The sequence below is a fragment of the Sminthopsis crassicaudata genome, chromosome 2 (genome assembly GCF_048593235.1).
Source record: "Sminthopsis crassicaudata isolate SCR6 chromosome 2, ASM4859323v1, whole genome shotgun sequence".
NCBI classification, from domain to species: domain Eukaryota; kingdom Metazoa; phylum Chordata; class Mammalia; order Dasyuromorphia; family Dasyuridae; genus Sminthopsis; species Sminthopsis crassicaudata.
The window spans coordinates 675,032,500-675,050,699 of NC_133618.1; the positions used below are offsets into that span (position 1 = coordinate 675,032,500).

Consider the following 18,200-nt stretch of genomic DNA (forward strand, 5'->3'; position numbering starts at 1 on the left):
GTAGCCAGTACTTCCCTTCACATGCAAGTTTTCATCCTATGTCTCTTCTCCATTTTTTAGCCAAACTCTTAGAAACTGCTGTCTCTAAAGTTACCAATAACCTCTTCACTGATAAATCTGCTAGTTTTCTGTCTTCATCTGTGAGCTATCGGCTGCAAAAATTCTGCTCACCCTCTCCTCCTGAACGGCCTTTCCTCTCTGGGTTTTTGGGACATATCTTGCTCCCAGGTTTCCTACCTTTTCGACCACATCTTCTCTCTATACTCCCAGCTCATCATCCCCATCACAGACTATCAAGTTTATGGAAATCTCTCATTTCTTTCTGCCACACACGCACATACATACATATATATATGTATACAAGCATATATAGACCCCTCTGACCCCTCTCTCTCTCTGCACTACATCACCAATTGCTCACTGGACATTTCAAAGACATACAAGGTTCAAAGATGTCTGGACCTCAGCACGCCCAAAACAGAGCTCACCCACGAAGTAGTGCACCAGGCTTGGGGTCAGAAAGACCCGAGTTCAAAATTGGCCTTTGACACTTTCTAGCTGGGTAACCCTGGGCAAGCCATTAATCCTTGTCTAACTCATTTCCTCACTGTAAAATAAGGAGAATTTTAGCACCTCCCTTCCAAGATTGCGTGACAGATATTTGTAAAGCACTTTAGCAAGTGCTTGAAATACAAGAGGTATCTAATAAATGCTCTCTGCTACACCATCAGAGTCAGGAATATCTGAGCTCAAAAGACTCGGGCACTTCCTACTTATGTGACTTGGAAAAGCCACTTCACCCCTTCTGGCCTCAGTTTCCCTTCCTGGGACAGCTGTGAAGATTAAATACGGTTCCATTTGTCAAGTATAAAGTAACGCACTGGGCTTGGCTCATGGTTGGCGCTGGCACTGCGCCTCTCCTCCTCTCTCAGGTTCCTAAATTGGTGTTTTCTTTGCTTCCTCCCCTGCTCCCCAGATCCCATATCCAATCCCATCTAGCCATCTCTACCCATCACCCATGTCTACTTGCACAGACACTACCTCAGCTCAGCATTTTATCACTCCCTAGTTTCCTAATTGGTTTCTCTGCCTCAAGTCTCCTCCTTTTGTATCCTCTGATCCAATCAATCTGGCTTTCTTTTTGTTTTCTCTCTCTCATTTCCAGGTTTTCACAAGGGCCTTCCTCCATGCCAGAAATACAATCCTCCTACTTTTTTTTTTTTTTTTTTTTTTTTGCTGAGGGAATTAGAGTTAAGTGACTTGCCCAGGGTCACACAGCCAGGAAATGTTTAAGTGTCTGAAGACAGATTTGAACTCAGGTCCTCCTGACTTCAGGACTGGTACTCTATCCACTGCGCCATATAGCTGCCCCTACTTTTAAAGTGACATTTAATATTTTTTAGAAATTAAATTCAATTTTATTTTTGGTTCCAAATTCTTTCTCCCAATCTTGGGAGCAATGTAGGACAATGGGAAGCAAGTAGAACAAAACCCATCATAAATATGTATACTCATGCAAAACAAATTCCAGAGTTAGCCATACCTCTACCCAGCCCCACCCCCAAAACAAAGAAAAGAAAATAGGCTTCAATGTGTGCTGAGCCCATCAGCTCTCTTTAGAGTTGAACATGTTTCCTCGAGTCCTCTGGACTGTGCTTGGTCACTGTACTGAACAGTTACTAAGACTTTCACAAGTGAGCTGCCTTAGGAACAACTATTATTGTATAATTGTTCTCCTGATTTTGATCACTTCACCTTGCATCATAAATCACATAAATCTTCCCTGCAGCTATTACTTCCATTATTTATTAAAACATTTCCAGGACATTCACAAATCAATTCAGCCATTTCCCCAAGTGATGGGTAATGCCCCCCCCCTTTTTTATTCCCCATGACAAAGAGCTGCTATAAATATTTTTGTACATTTGTATTTTTTCCCCTCTTTCTTTGATCTTTTTGGGGTATATAGACCTAGTAACAGTGTCACAGGGTCAAAACCAGTACAGCTTAATAGGTTTGGAGGCATAGTTCCAACTTGTTTTCTAGAAACGATTGGATTGGTTCACAACTCCACCAAAAGTACTTTATTTAGTGTACCCATTTTCCACATCCCATCCAGCATTTGATTTTTTTCCTTTTATCTTAGCCAATCTGATGGGTGTGAAATTGTTTTATATTTCTCTTATTGTTAGTGATTTACAGCATTTTTATGGCTAATGATAGTTTATATTTCTCCTTCTGAAAACTGTTCATGTCCTTTGACTCTGAAAATTGAATGGCTCTTTTTAATGTAAATTTGGCTCACTTCCATAGTTTAGAAACACGACCTTTCTCAGAGAAACTTTCTTCAAAAGTTCTTCCCCCCTCCCCTTTTTCTTTTAATTTTGGCTGCACTGGTTTTGTTTGTAATTGAAGTGATCCATTTTACCACTTGTAATCTTTTATCTTTCTTTCTCATTTGATCATGAACTCTTCCTCATAGATTTATTTCTTTCCTGCCGCTCCATTAATTTTAAAAAGATGATTATCACTCTTTGATAATACACCCATAAACTTATCTTGATATTAGGAGTAAGACGTTGGTCTATACTTAGTTTCTGCCAGCCTTTTTTGTCAAATAGTCAAGTTTTGGGGATTTGGGGGTTTATCAAACACTAGGTTACTGTTATCATTTGCTTTTGTATATTGTATTCCTGATCTCTTCTACTGTTCAACCTATTTCTCACCCAATATTGTTTTGATGTTTACAGTTTTGTAGTATAGTTTGAGATCTGGCCCTGCTAAGCCCACTTATCATTTTTGAAAATTGACTCTCTTAATATTCTTGAACTTTTATTCCTCCAGATGAATTTTAGGTTTTTTCTCCTGGCTCTATAAAGTAATTCCTTTTAGGAGTGATGGACATGACAGTGAATAAGTAAATTAATTTGGGCATTATAATCACTTTTATTCAATTGTTTGACCTACCCTTGTATCTCTTCTTTAAGCCCTTCAGAAACCATCCTCTGCATGAAGCCTTTCATGATTCCCTTTTCAAACTATCTTGTATTTACCTACTTTGTATTTATTTACATTTATTCTCTTCCTACAGTTTACATATATACACATATATGTTCTTATCTCCTCCATTAAGATGAGAAAAGGATCAGTTTTATTCTTTGTATTTGTAGCATAATACCAAGTACACCCTTGGCACTTAATGAATGCTTGTTTATCAGTTTATTGATATGTGCTTTTATAGCAATCATCAATAAGCTTGTTTTTAAACTAGCATAGAGCCACAGACAAATCACCAGAAACTTCCTTTTCTATTAATTTCTATTAAGAAGTGACTAAAAGTGACTAAAGAGCATTCATTCATTAACAAATCTCTGTATTACCATTCAGCTTAATTAAAGACAAAGGGGGAAAGGTCTTAATATCATCCAAATTCTGAAGTTTTGTTCCATTCAGAGACACCCAAAGCCACACCACCTTTGCTTGAATCACATTATGGATGATTCCGATAATACACGGCAGGTTTTGGAGAAGGCAGAAAACACAAGAAATCCTCGAGAGGACCCTGGGATTTTCACCATTATCTGAAGCCTCTGCTTGATCTGACATGTGACTTAGGACTCTTTTCCTCACTCCTCTTCAGGACATGTTTTCTAAGAGTGAGACTACATTTACTCAGCTTTGAACAGCTACTTCCAGCACTTTCCCCACAGTCTCTCTGTCCTAAATTACGAAGTTTGTACAGCAGCATCTCCTCCTGATGGCTAACAGAGCGCTGCCTCATGCCAACTTGGACACGGCTCCTGAGTTCCTGCCCACGCTCCCTCCTTCCTTCGGGGTCACTGGTGCTGATGCTGCTTCTGCGAGGCAGCTGCCGAGGCCCTGCCCGGCCCCTCCCCACTTCGGCCTGGCACCGAGCCCATGGCCGGCTGGGCTGGTCCATCCGGCTGCCATGACGCCCAGCCGGCTCAAGGACACAGGGTTGCCTGGCTCCAAGGAGGAAGTGGCAGAGGATGATGTCAGCCCAGAGAGATTCTGTCCCTTTATCCTCCTGTGGCCTCTCAGCCCCCCATGAGAGCACTGCTCCCTCCTCGTCCGAGAGTAATTATTTACTGGTCATGAGCCTGGCTAACGCACCCCCAGCCCCTCTCCCCCACGCCGTTACCCTTCACGTGAACGTGACTGTGGACCCAAAGACCAGCATGGAGCTCCTGTGGCCGAGCTGGGAGGTCCTTGGGCGAGGGGGCGTGGGGGAGCTCTCCGGCTGAAGGCTTCCTCATGGCAGAGCTCATGGGGGCAAGGACAGAGCTCCCTCCTTTGGCCCCCCTCCCCCCACAGCCCTGCCAGGACCTTCCAAGAGACGGCCTCGGTGAAGGCCGGGAACCATCCTCTCAGATCAATTTGAGGCTGAACCAAAAACGCCTCCGAGGAAGCGGAGACTCATGATAATTAAGAAGAAAATGAGCGAGTACCTTGTGGCCTGTGGGGCCAAGTCCCCTGGCCCAGAGAGCTCACACCTGCAGCCTATAAAACTTCTATAGCAACGGTTTATACAGCAGTTTGCATACATGAGTCTCCCAATAACCTGTGGGGCCTGCGGGTATCCCATTTTACAAAGGAGGAAACTGAGGCTTGAAGGGGGCGGGCCCTGTGTCCAAGGGTATGTCCCAGCCGTCCCCTGGGGTCTTCCTGGCTCCAGCCCAGCCCCTAACTGGAAAACCCGCTGCCGCCACCCGTGAATTCTGGGAGAATGGACTCCCGGGGCTCGGGTCCCTTCTGAGCATTTAGAAAAGAAAAGGCCTTGGCGCAGACCCAGCCGTGTGAGATCAAGGCTGACCTGGCTTCGCGAGGTTCCTGACTACGGGGCCCGGGAGCGTCTGCCCAGACTCCAGAGGCCTGACCCAGCACCGTAGGGACGGCGGCCTCGGGTCTGAGGTCACCCGGAAGGCTCCAGGGCGGGTCGGGGTCTGTCCTGCGGCCCGGGGCATTTAATATTGCCCACAGGCCGGACGGCCGGCTGACCCCAGCTGCTGAGACTCAGGCCCCGAAGACACTGGGACAATCTGGACATTGTGCCCGCAGGGGCAGGGTCACTTCCCAGCCCTCTCCCCCAGGCCAGGGGCACCCACAGTTGGGGGAGCCAGAGACGGGGATCGCAGGGCCTGGTGAAATGCTCGGCGCCCGACGGCAGAATCCCCAAATTATCTCACAATGAGGCTTCCCCCAGTGAGGAGCAGCTGGGGCCTCAGAGAGCACTGGGGCCTCGGGAGCACTGGGGGCCTCAGGAGCACTGGGGCCTTTGGGAGCACTGGGGGCCTCAGAGAGCACTAGGGCCTCGGGAGCACTGGGGGCCTCAGGAGCACTGGGGCCTTTGGGAGCACTGGGGGCCTCAGGAGCACTGGGGCCTTTGGGAGCACTGGGGGCCTCAGAGAGCACTGGGGCCTCGGGAGCACTGGGGGCCTCAGGAGCACTGGGGCCTTTGGGAGCACTGGGGGCCTCAGGAGCACTGGGGCCTTTGGGAGCACTGGGGGCCTCAGGAGCACTGGGGGCCTCAGAGAGCACTGGGGGCCTCAGAGAGCACTGGGGCCTCGGGAGCACTGGGGGCCTCAGGAGCACTGGGGCCTTTGGGAGCACTGGGGGCCTTTGGGAGCACTGGGGGCCTTTGGGAGCACTGGGGGCCTCAGAGAGCACTGGGGCCTCGGGAGCACTGGGGGCCTCAGGAGCACTGGGGCCTTTGGGAGCACTGGGGGCCTTTGGGAGCACTGGGGGCCTCAGGGAGCACTGGGACCTTCGGGAGCACAGGGGCCTCAGGAGCACTGGGGGCCTTTGGGAGCACTGAGGGCCTTTGGGAGCACTGGAGCCTCAGGGAGGACTGGGGGCCTCAGGGAGCACTGGGGCCTTCGGGAGCACAGGGGCCTTCGGGAGCACTGGGGGCCTCAGGGAGCACTGCTAGAGTGAGGCCTGGGGACCCCTGATTTCAGGTCATTCCCATTAAAGAACAGAGGGCGGGAGCCCGAGGGGGGAGGGGGGCTTGGGCTGCTCCCCGGGGCAAGGGCTCCATTTTCTGGAGGACCTGGGCCAGTCTGGGGGGCTGGTACCTCCAGGGCTCCCACCCCTCTAAGGAGGCACACGGGGTCACAGATGAACTCCCCTCTCTGCCAGTGCCTTCCCACTGCTCCCCCACCCCCGCCCAGTGGGGGCGCCCCACGAACATGTCTTCCAGCCCCACCCCCGCGGTCAGAGGCGTCCTGGGGGCGCACCGGCCCGGGGGACAAATGGCTCTCTTCATTCTGCAGACTAGACTGGGGGACAGCAGCCCTGGCACTGGGTGAGGGGCCCTGGGGGCACCAGGCAAGACCGCGGACTCCCTTACAGGCCAGAGCCCCGGACTGGGGAGGATGGGGGGAAGGGCAGGGGGAGGGGGGTGACAGGGGAGGGGGTGCTAGGCAGGAGGGAGGCAGCGGGCGGGGCTGGCTGAGAACTGGGGCCCCAAGTTCGGGGTCCCCTGGACCCGGTGATGGACCTCCAAGGTTCCACCCTTGCCCCTCCCTCTTCCACTCCCCCACTCCTGCCCCGGGGCTCTGGGGTCCTCAGTTTACCCATCGGAGCGCTGGGTGTGTGCAGGGCAGTCCTGGGGGCGGGGCCAGGGCCCTGGACACGTGACTCGGCCGGGCCAGCGGTTCAGGGGAGAAGTGTGGGGAAAGTTCCGACAGCCGCAGGCTGGGGCGGGGTCACTTCTCCCCGAGGGCCTCAGCTCCCCAGCCGAGACTCGGACCCACTCTTTGCCCTCCCCCGGCCTCAGTTTCCTCGCCCTTTGCCCTCTCTGAGCAGACGGATCCCTAAGCACCGTTACCTGGGACTCCGGCTCCGGCTCCGGCTCCGGGGGCGCGCTCACGCGCGCGCGCGCTCGTCCTCGGCTCGAGCGGGGTCCTAGGCACGCGCTCCACAACGGCCGGGTTGGGCAGCGGCGCATGCGCCCTGGACCACGAGGCTCGTGGATCGGGCGCGATTTGGTCCCCGATTCTTGCCGTCGGTCCGCCGGCCCTCCCGCACACGCATGCGCCTTAGAAACTGGTTCCTCCCCTTCCTCGAGACTCCGCCCTTCCGTGGAGTCGCTCCGGTCTCTCCGCCCTCTACCCGCCCCGCCCCCCGGCATCGCCTAGGCGACGAGGGAACGCGCTGCCGGCATTAGGGGGCGGGTGGGAGGGCGGAGGGACCGGCGTGGAGACGAAAGGGCGGAGGCGGGGGGCGGAGGGCCGAGGCCCGAGCCCCCTGAGCAACGGAACATGGAGTCCCAAAGTAAGGGGGTGACCCTGGAGGGCCGGGGACGGGGAGGGCGGGGTGAACTCGCGGCCGCGCGCGAACCCTGAAAAAGATCCGGGAGGGCAGTGTACCCCCTCCCGCCGCGCCAGGGGGAGGGGCCGTTAAGAGGCGCTCCCGACGGCCTCAGATTCGGGGCTCCCCAGCTGTTAGAGGGGGCAAGTCCGAGCGCTGGTGGGCCCCAGGCCCGCGGGGGAGACCCCTCCGAAGAAACAGGCAGCTGCCGCTGCGCTCTTTGGGGTCCGGGGTTAGAATCGAGCGTCCTGCTGCTTCCCTTCCATCCGGTGGGGGCCGGGCCGTGCCCCCCCCCATTAACCGGACTTCTCACTGCCGGCCCCCGCCTCAGGGACTCCCTCCGGGCCAAGGGACAGACAGGGCGGCGGGGCTGGGCGACTTTCGGCCCCTCCCCCTCCCCGGCACGAGGACGTTAGCCGGAGCGGATGCTTGGTGCTGGCAGACCGAGCCTGTCCGGTGGGCCCCGCCCCGGCCTCCGCTCCTGCGGAGCGCCCCCGGCACGTGACCTTTGGTGCGGGCGGGGACGGGAGTGGTGGGGGGCAAAGTGATCTCATACTTGTCCTGCTGGGCTGGGGGCGGCCCGAGGGCTGCCCACTGTGAGGCTGGGTGACCGCGGCCGAGGGGCCGGCTTCTTGGTGGGGACTAAACACGAAGTCAGCCTGCCTGCCTCCTCCTCCCTCCCTCCCTCCTTCCTCCCTCCCTCTTCCCTCTCTCCTTCCTCTCTTCCTCCCTTCTTCCTCCCTCCCTCCTCCCTTCCTCTTCCCTTTCTCCTTCCTCCCTCCCTTTTCCCTCCCTCCTCCCTCCTCCCTTCCTCTTTCCTTTCTCCTTCCTCCCTGTCTTCTTCCTCCCTCCCTCTTCCTCCCTTCTTCCTCCCTCTCTTCTTCCTCCCTCCCTTCCTCCTTTCTTCCTCCCTCCCTCTTCCCTCTCTCCTTCCTCCCTCCTTCCTCCCTCTCTTTCTCCCTTCTTCCTCCCTCCCTCCTCCCTTCTTCCTCCCTTCTTCCTCCCTCCCTCCTCCCTTCCTCTTCCTTTTCTCCTTCCTCCCTCCCTCTTCCCTCCCTCCTCCCTCCTCCCTTCCTCTTTCCTTTCTCCTTCCTCCCTGTCTTCTTCCTCCCTCCCTTCTTCCTCCCTCCCTCTTCCCTCTCTCCTTCCTCCCTCCCTCCCTTCCTTCCTCTCTTCCTCCCTTCCTTCCCTTCCCTTTTTCCTTCCCTCCTTTTCTTCCTCATCTCTTCCTTCCCTTCCCTTCCTTTCTTCCCCTCTCCTCTCCTTTCCTGTCTTCTCTTTTATCCCTTAACTTTACACTTTTAGTTCATTACTTTTTAAAAGGGTCCCAAGCCCACTGATTTTATGCAGTAACACTTAGGCAATGACACTTGGTCTTCCATTACTTTCCAGACCCAAACCGAGTGAGTTGCCTGATGGTGCAGGAAAAGCCTCACTGGGGAGGAGGGGTGGGGGGTGGGCCAGAATTGCTTTAGTGGCAGATGTGTGGGAAGAATGGGCCAGACCAGGATGGATTCAGCGGGAGGACTGACTTTTCCATTCCCCCCATTCTCCCGCGGCTGATGCTGCCAGCTCTGACAGACGTCCTCAGTGCTCACTCAGGGCCGTTCTGTCCTGGCTCCTTTTTCTGAAGACAGAAACGTCCGCACAGATGCCTTTAAATCCGTGTTTCCGAGCGCTGTCTGTCTGTCCGTCCACGCAAATTACATAGACTTTTAGACATGCAAGTGCTGAGAGGTTCTCTACACGGTGGCATTGATCCCGCTGCTTTCCCCCCAGTAGAACGAGGCTTTAAAGAGATCCTTTTTAAAAGGGTCCTCCAAGCTGTGAGTCAGGGCTCTCTATTTGAGACGGCTTGGATGTGATTTAGTTTTTAATAGGATGGAATGTTCTCGGAGGCTTGCAATAAATGCTTCTTGACTGAGATTTGCTTCTTTAGTTTTGGGGAACGTCTTCTGTTGAATCTCTCCAGTTGTCCAGAACATGATAGATATCTCGGAACCGGAGATTTTCAAAGGGACTTTGGAGGGAGGCCATCCTGTCCAAACCCCTTTCCGTCCCAGATCAACAATCAGCAATCATCACAGCTTGGTCTGGGATCAGACAAAGAAAAGGCCTGAAGAGAACTGAAAGACGTAATACACTAGGAGGCTAGGATGTAGGATTTTTAAAGGATTCCCTGCCACGTGTGACTCTGTTTTTCCTTCCATGGAACTTAACTAATTTTAAATATTCACTGTGATTATACTTATTTCTTGCTCAAAGTTCTATGTTGTAGGAATCCAAATAAATTATTATTATTTTTTTTTTTTTTGAAAGACATGTGATCCCTGCTCTAGAGCCAGTTTTGGGTGACTCAGATAGGAAGACAAATGGCTTTGTGGGATGAGAGGCCAAGTGCACCATGGAGATAAACTTATGATATATGGTCATTCAAAACCATTGAAAAGGATGATTTTTGCATTCAGTGAAAATTCTGCTTCCAAAAAGTTTCCGAAAAAAAAAAAAAAAAAAAAAAAAAACAAAAAACTAAAAGGAAAACTTTTTTTCCCAGTGAATAAATGTGCAGGGCAAGGGTTCTCAAACTACAGCGGCCTATTTATGCGCCCGCCGGGCTATGGCCAATGGGCTAAGGGCAGAGACAGAGTGTGAGGTTTTATTTTTAGTCCGGCTCTCCCACAGTCTGAGGGACCGTGAACTGGCCCCCTAGTTAAAAAGTTTGAGGACCACTGGTGTAGACGGAGTATTGGGCCTGGTGGTTCTGTGCTCTTAGGCAGATTTCTATTAAATGGTTCCCAGCTTTTGTATTTGACAACAGGTTGTGAAAAGGGATGGAGGAGACATTTCACATGCATTGTGTAGAAAGCAGGAACCCAATGATAAATAGGAGCCCTCCTTAATGAATCTTTAGATTAAATAAATATCTCTAACAACACTGTGAAGATTAGAAATTGCCCCCAAGTCAGTCTTCTCTATTGCATTCCACACATTTAGTTTTCTATTACTTTTAGGCATGACCTTTATTAACAGAACCATTAAAATCAAATAAACATAAGCTGCTCTGCTCTCAGAGCCAGAGAGCCCTCCCCCCCCAGCTGATGACAGGGGTTTCTACCACTTGCAGAATAATGACAAGTCAATGATCCAAGAAATAGTTCGTAGGAAAAGGTCAGATTAAATGGGTTCAGAACCTTGAGCCTCGCAATGAAGCCCTGGTGCTTGCATTTACATCTTTAATCATTTTTTTTTCTTAAACCAGCTCTGCTGACTGCAAGCTAAGCCATTGGTGGTGGCACCCCAGAGCCATATTCTACTAGAGAATTGCAGTTGTTAAGAGAAGACAGCAATCATCTAGAAGTTGTCTCTCTTCATTGCAGCCCCACAGGCCTGGGGTTTTTCTGAGGAACACTTGGTTGTTGGAAATCTCCCTTCAAAGGACTCACAATGGAGACGTCAAATGGAGCGACAAACTCTTCTGACGGTGAGAGATTCATTCTGGGCACTTTGCAGGAGTGGCGGGTTGGTGCCCACATCCTCTGCCTCTGGATGCCAGCTTTGATTATCTTGGCTTGAGGCGGCACCGGGGACTTAAAAAACAAGGATTCCTCAGTCAGGGGAAGACCTAAGAGGGGAAGTGCTGTTTGTACAATTTACTCTGTGAATGTTGGCGGTGGTGGTTTGTGGGGGTGACATAGAAAAAGAAGGGTCATGTTATTTTTTTTTTCTTTTTTATTTGTTCCAAGCAGTGGTTGTGGTGGAGCCATCTGGTTCATCCACCAGTCCTCCGGTGCGTGTGTCTAGTGTGCAGAAGGTTGTGCCAAGTGATGGGGAGATGGAAGGTGATTAAGAAATGATCCCTGCACAGTCTCTGGAGCCTGTCCAGAAGGAGACATGCCGCCCTCCCTCGGCAAGCTTGTTATTCAGCGCCCAGCATGTGTCGGGTCTCTGTGAACCCACGAGAATCTCCATTGAAGATGAGGGATGGTTGGAGATGGGAAGATTTGGAGGGAAGGAGAACCTGATCCCTGTGGAAGAGCTGAGACACAAACAAGTACTGTACTTGTGCTCCCTGACTGGTTCTCCTCGGACCTGATCTCTGCCAGGCCCACGCTGCCTCCTCAGACCCTCATAGCCCAGGGCCTCATCTTGTGCTCCACCTGCAGACGTGCCCAGTTCTTCCCCACTCTTAAAAAATCCTCCCTGGGTCCCACAAGCCACACTAGCCGGCATTCTCTAGCTCTCTTTCCCTTCTCAAACTCCTTGAAAAAGCCATGGATGTTCAGTGTTTTCCTCCCTTCTCCTAAGCGCTCCTTTGTCGGCCGAGGCTGCTCTTTCCAAAGTTGTCTGGGATCTGCTCCTCCGCCATTCTGGACCTCTCTGTGACGGTTAGCACCTCAATCACCACCTGGATTCTCCTCTTGTTTTTTCTGGATCACGCTCTCTTCTGGCTCTTCTCCCCCAGCTACGACTTTCTCTCGGTCTCCTTTGCTGGATCTTCATGTTAGTCATGGCTTCCAGCCGTGGATGTCCCTTGCTCCTCTGTTCTGGGCCTTCTCTTCTCTCCCTCTGCTTACTCATATTCAGTGATCTTAGTGGATCCTGAAGATTCAGCGTTCTGTGTACTTGATTCCTGGATCAGCTTCCCTCCTGAGCTCCAGGCTCACATCGCTGTGAACAGTACATTTTAAACTGCATTTCCAACAGGCATTTCAGAGTCATGTCCCAAACAGAGGTCACCATCTCCCCCACCCTCCGGACGCCACCTCGTCTTCACTTTTCCACTACTGCCAAGGCTGCTGTCATCTTTGCAGCCTCCCAGGTTTGGACTACAGAGCCGCTCTGTCACTCGCCAACAAGACCTGGGCTCCCGTCCTGCTTCTGATGAATGCTAACAGTGTGACCTTTCCCCTTCCAGTTCCACCAGTAACTAAGACCCCAAGGAGGGAAGCTGCCAATCTTTGTCAGTGGGATGAGTTCACACACTGGGAATTGCTCAAGACAGTGAGATCACAGAAAAAAGGCACTGGGTCACCGTTAACAGCTTTGCACAGAGGAGGTAGCATTTTCTGAAATGATGATGGTTATTGGAGAATTAAAGTAAGCTAGAGGTGAGCAGATGACCTTCAGGCAGGGGGTCATAACAGGGTAGTTCACTAAAAGTGTACTTCCCCCAAAGTGGATCCAGTTAACTGTCTTCTGAAGGCAGAGGTTTACAAGATTGTGGCTCCATTTAGGGGATACGGCTAAAGTGAACAGCAGGTGGTAGGAAGCATCTTATAGCAAGGGCAAACTAAGATCAGCAGGGATGGCTAGGCCTTTTGCCTCAAAATTAGAAGCCCTAAAGGGTTAACTTGAACCGTGCACACGTGGCCCAGCTGCATTAAGTTAACATGAAGTGATGGAGTCACTTGTATTTTACAAGGAAAAACATGGTTTATAATTTAGCTCCATGTTCAAGTGTAGGGATGAAGCTGCCTTACAAGTTGGAATCCTGAGCCCTGGATGATCTAGAGGATGCTATTGAAATGGACATCTCTGCTGTTCCCTTGGTGGTCCCATCAAAGGAGATAGTGTGAACCAGACTGCCCTTCACTGACCAAATGTGACAAGGGTCTGAATTCATCTTTTGGGTCGGCTTCAGGGACGTCTCTGAGAATGACTTCATTTGTAATGGACCGGAAATCACTTTGGGATGACAGTGCTTTTGTGTCTGGAGTGTTTCTTCAGCATGCTATGAACCTTCAGCCGGGTTACCTTTCTCGTGTTGGAAGGAATACTAAAACACCTTCTTGCTAGCCTTCGGTTACCACTAAATACTGTCATTACAGTACTGCCCAGCATTGGAGAGGGAGTCCTGCTGTGAAGCAGGCCAGAGGCCGTCTTCATTCTCCAACAAACCTCAGAAGGGAAAGCAAATGTGGAGGCCCCTGCATCTGTGCCCACTAAGAATCTGGCTACACATTCTGTTGAAGACTTTGCTGATTGAGAAAGCTCCATGTTTGGAAGCATGAATGCCGGAGTTCAAATGTGACCTCAGATATTTACTGGTTGCATGACTGGACAAGTCCCATCACCCTGTCTGCCTCAGTTTCCTCATCTGTAAGTTGAGCTGGAGAAGGAAATGACTGATCACTCTAGTATCTTGACCAAGAAACCCCACATGGAGCCATAGAGTGTCAAACACAACTGAAACCAGACTGAACAAGAGCAACAATTGCTTCCTACCCCTTGAGACAGAGCATAATTCTTAGGAATTGCCTCAGCTGGCCTCCATGCTTTCCGTCCATCACAAAGAGAGCCATTGAGTCTCTCTCTGTCATAGTCCTTCAGATACCCCCAAACAGCATTACTAAATGCCTCTTCTATCTCAAGGCCCCAGGGATACCAAGACCAAATGGTCTCCACCCTTCACAACTTAGGCTTTTTTAGGGGGATACAACCTGTGTAAAGATAAGGAGACTGAGAGGAAATAGTCAGCAAGAAGGAGAAAAACGGGAAGAGAACAGGGTCCAGAAAAACCAAGGGGAGAATCCAGGTGGTGCTGGTGTTGCTGGTGGTGCTGAGCGTGCTGATCGTGCTGATCGTCACAGAGAGGTCCAGAATGGTAGAGGAGTGGATCTGGCGGTGAAGATCCCAGACAGCTTTGGAGAGAGCAGTCTCGGCCAACTAAGGAGGGCTTAGGAGAAGGGAGGAGAAAGGGAAAATACTGAACATCAATGGCTTTTTCAAGGAGTTTGACTGGGAAAGGAAAGAGAGCTATAGAATGCTGGATAGTGTGGCTTGTGGGACCCAGGGAGGATTTTTTAAGAGTGGGGAAGAACTGGGCACGTCTGCAGGTGGAGCACAAGATGAGGCCCTAGGCTGTGAGGGTCTGAGGAGGCAGCGTGGGCCTGGCAGAGATCAGGTCCATGGAGAACCAGGCAGGGAGAACAAGTACAGTACTTGTTCGTGTCTCAGCTCTTCAATAAGCATCAGGTCCCTCTTCCCTTAAGTCTTCTCATCTCTAAGCACCCCTCATCTTTCAGTAGGGATTCTCTTGGCATCACAGGGTGACACATGGTGGGTGGTGAATAACAAGCTTGCCCATTGATTCTTCTCGGGGAAATATCCCCGTTCCATCAACAGAATCTCATATGGCATGATCTTAAGGTCCATCACATATCATTTAATAATAAAGTGCCCAGCACTGTCGAACTCCTTATAAACATCATCTCATTTGATCCTCACTACTTTGCCAGGTGGGTAGTAGTATATCTTCATTTTGCAGATGAGGAAACTGAGGCAGGCAGGTCAAGTGACCTGCCTAGGGTTATATCCCTTGATTTTGAGCTCAAGTCTTGCTCTGTCCACTTACTCCCATCTAGTTGCCTAACAATATCCACCCTAAACTGGGATGCACTTCAGATGTTCTCACTTCTTAGACTTTCATGTGCTGTTTACTTATAGAAGCCTAAGATCATGGGAGACATCTTGGCCACCATATCTTATTGAGCATCAGACTTCCTCAAATAAAAGGTCATCGGGCCTTTAAGATCTATTGATTCTTCTAGTCTGGTTATTCAGAGATCGACTGAAGCAATAATAACCATTATCATCCAACTCTTAATTTTTCCATTAGAATAGTAAGAGAAGGTAAGCTGCTTGTGATCAGGAAAGATTTTCATTTTGTCTTTGCACCCCACCATTTGATATTGTGCCTGGCATGTGGTAGATACTCAGTATATTAATATTTTGGGGACACAATAGGTCTCCCACCTCTATACTTTTGCAGAGGTGATTCCTAGACTTGGAGTGCACTTCTTCCTTCAATGTTTTTGAATTCCTAGCTTCCTTCAAGGCTTATGTCACCTCCTGTGCTGGACATGTCTAGGTCCTATCCACTTATTGATACTCCTTCCTTCCTAGAATCACTTTGCATTTATTTAACTTGATACATCCACTTCCCCTCCTCCCCAAGAATTTAAACGCCTTGAGGGCAGGGACTATTTCATTAATGGGCACAATGCCTTCTATTGAATGGGATCTCAAGAAACGTTTAATTGAAATAAATGGCTTTCCCTATTTCTAGCCTTAGAGCTTCCAAAATGGATTCTGCGGTGCACAAATGTGGCCACATCACCACCTCCCCTTCTCAAGATCCTAGATGGCACAGTTTCCCTTGTCATTTAACTTCCAACACTGCCTCTTTCCCATTCTTATTTAGGTCATGATGGCTCATGGTGCCCCTTCCCATGCCCAGGTTCTACAGGACTCAGACCCATGGACTTAGAGCTTTGCTTGTGTCATCATTTCACTGAGATACTAACCTGAGACAGGTCCCTGCAGATCCACATGGATCTCTTGTTTCTTTGTGCCTTTAGACTGGGGCTGGGGAACGTCTGGCCCGTAGGCCATAGAAGGCCTGTGAGATCATTTGGTCTGCCAAAACCAGGCATGGATGAGCTGAAAGTTGGGTACCATAACCTCTCACTGCCTGAGTTCTAGAAGTGGATAATTTTGTACAGCCTACAAGTTTGGTTATAAAGATCCAAGTGGCCCTTGGCAGAACAAAAGTTTCCCAGGCCTGTTCTAGAATTCTAATTCCCAGAGACTCCCCTCTGTGGATATAAGAACCAATCTGATCTGGCTTACATTGAATATAAGCATTTTTACCTCCACACTCACCAATAACTACCCATCAGGCCTTGCTTTGATTGTTGTGTTGATTGTCTAAATTTAAGAGCCTGATGGCAAAAACTGTGGAATTAAAACTCAGAAGGCTGTTAAATCTAGGTATATTTTTCAGAGTTGGATGTTGAACTTTACTAGCACACTTCCATTCCTGTCCCTCCTGGACTAAATCACCTCACAGAATTTTAGTTCCTGGGATTGTGCCATGGAATTGATCTACTGTATTCCCTATTAGTTCCAGGGATCTTGCCATGGGATTGATCTTACCGTGTCCCATAGCTGTTATCCCAGTGGCTCATTTTTAATAGGTGCTCAAGAAGAAATGTTTTTGAATGACTTCAATAAATGAGATAATATGTAAAGCACTTTACAAACCTTAAAGTGTTCTGTGTCACTTATGAAAAAAAAGCGATGTAGCTAAAAAACTAAAAATTCCATGAATACTAAAGGAAGCAATGAACAAAAAGAAGATAAGCTTTGTGTTTATTGAAGCATGTAATAGCCAGCAATGAGGATAATAACACAATTGCAAAAAATAAAAAAATTAAGCTTTTGGATTAGCTGGAAAAGCAAAGCAAAGATAACCTAGCATAACCAGGAAATACTAGGAGCTCATCTGAAATGTGAACCTCCCTGTGGAAACTGGGTTTCAGAGGATTTTCATCACATGCTGAAAATCAGAGTCACAGTCCCATTCCAACAGGTTTCTTAGCCCTATGGGCTTTCACCCCGACTTTGTGAAGAGTATTGGCTGACACTAGGATGGGAGGAAGTGAGGCTCTGGCCGAGAAGAAGTGAGGCTCCGACTGGGAGGAAGAGAGGCTTCGGGCAGCAGGAGCTGAGAGAGATGCCAGGGGATGAGCCACCAGTTCAGTTAAGGTTTTCATGATTCGTATTATGCCTGGAGAGGACCTCCTAGAAATGATTTCTGTTGGGTGTCAAATTATGTTGTGCAGGTAGATTCACTGTAGGTGAGGAAATTGGGGTCCAGGCAGATTAAGGGCTATTTGTCATGTTTGTAAGTCAGAAATGGCCACTGATGGTGAGGTCCGTGGCCCCTACCTGTAGTTCAGCACCTTGCAAGTGACCTTGGTGTTCTTTGGTACCAAGCTCGGAAGTTAAGTACCCTGCCAGGGGATGTTTTTATAGGGGACCCCAGAGGACAGTACTAGGAGAGGTGGGAGATTTTGGTGCAATTTAAGGAAAATTTAGCTAAGGGTAAAAGCTGTCCCCAAATTCTATGGTGGGTCAGACACAGAAGGAGAAATGGAAAGAGCCCATGCTAGAGACTAGGAAAGTCACCCTGTTGGAAGAACTCTGAAGTCCAAATGCTCTAGATATAAATGTAGAATTAGGAAAGAATTGTAAACTATTCCTAGTCTTCCGGCCACTGATCTTTCTTTGCCGATTTTTACTTGTACAGCGAATGCTGCCAAGAATGTTTAGGCCTGTACAGTTTCTATTGTATGTGTACATATCTAAGTGTATGTATGTTCATATGTAGAGATGTGTGTGTATATGTAAAATCTGCCACAGTTCACTACCATTCTCCACTAGATGGATGAACGCTCACTCTTGTTTATCACTACGTCATAAGATGCGAGGGATTCAGAAACATTTTGGGAGACCTCTGTTAGCAATGGTTTTTTCATTAAGTTCAGCTGAAATTTTCTACCTTATAGTAAACTAAGGCTGAAGAAGAGAAATTGGAACTAAATAGAAGGAAAGGTCGACCCCCAGAGAGCATGTTGAGCTCACTCAGACATTTTACTTTACATCGCTCACAATAAAACAGCAAACAGATCCTCCTGGACATCACTGCACCAAGGTGTCTGTGCTGATTGGAGAGGAAGACCTTGGACGCATCAAGCCGCCATCTTAGTTTATCCCCACGATCGAGCTCTTGCCAGGCATGTAGATCTCAGTTCCATGCCATCTCTTGAATACACTTCTTTGTTTACTCTGAGGCCGCCCCCCACCTTGGCAAGTCCTCCTCCTCCCACACCAGGACTATGACCATAGCTGTTGGGGGGTTTGCCTGCTTCTGGTCCCTCCTCCAGCCCATCCTCCAGTTACCAAAAGGATTTTCCTAAAATACCATCTGACCTTTATCACCCCCTACTCAGTTAACCCCAGTGGCTCCTTCTTGTCTCTAGGATCAAATGTAAAATCCTGATAGTCATTCAAAGCCCTTCATA

At 49.6% G+C, this 18,200-nt stretch overlaps 2 protein-coding genes across 5 annotated transcripts in view; one reads left to right on the forward strand and one right to left on the reverse strand.

Annotated features, from left to right (window-relative positions):
- The window catches only part of DHX32 (DEAH-box helicase 32 (putative)), a 67,354-nt gene extending 60,301 nt beyond the window's left edge, over positions 1-7,053 (reverse strand). The window contains exon 1 of one of the 2 annotated variants that reach the window (XM_074297135.1): positions 6,851-7,053. The gene's annotated coding sequence lies outside the window, so the exon portion shown is untranslated. Of the gene's footprint in view, positions 1-6,596; positions 6,827-6,850 lie in introns of those variants that run through there. The other variant, XM_074297136.1, reaches the window with a different exon arrangement.
- Positions 7,054-18,200, forward strand: part of FANK1 (fibronectin type III and ankyrin repeat domains 1) — a 71,860-nt gene continuing 60,713 nt past the window's right edge. The window contains exons 1-3 of one of the 3 annotated variants that reach the window (XM_074297138.1): positions 7,086-7,296; positions 10,592-10,813; positions 11,079-11,171. In XM_074297138.1, coding sequence (XP_074153239.1) covers positions 10,777-10,813; positions 11,079-11,171 — 130 coding nt within the window. In that variant the 5' untranslated portion in view covers positions 7,086-7,296; positions 10,592-10,776. Of the gene's footprint in view, positions 7,297-8,592; positions 8,736-10,591; positions 10,814-11,078; positions 11,172-18,200 lie in introns of those variants that run through there. The other 2 variants (XM_074297139.1, XM_074297140.1) reach the window with 2 other exon arrangements.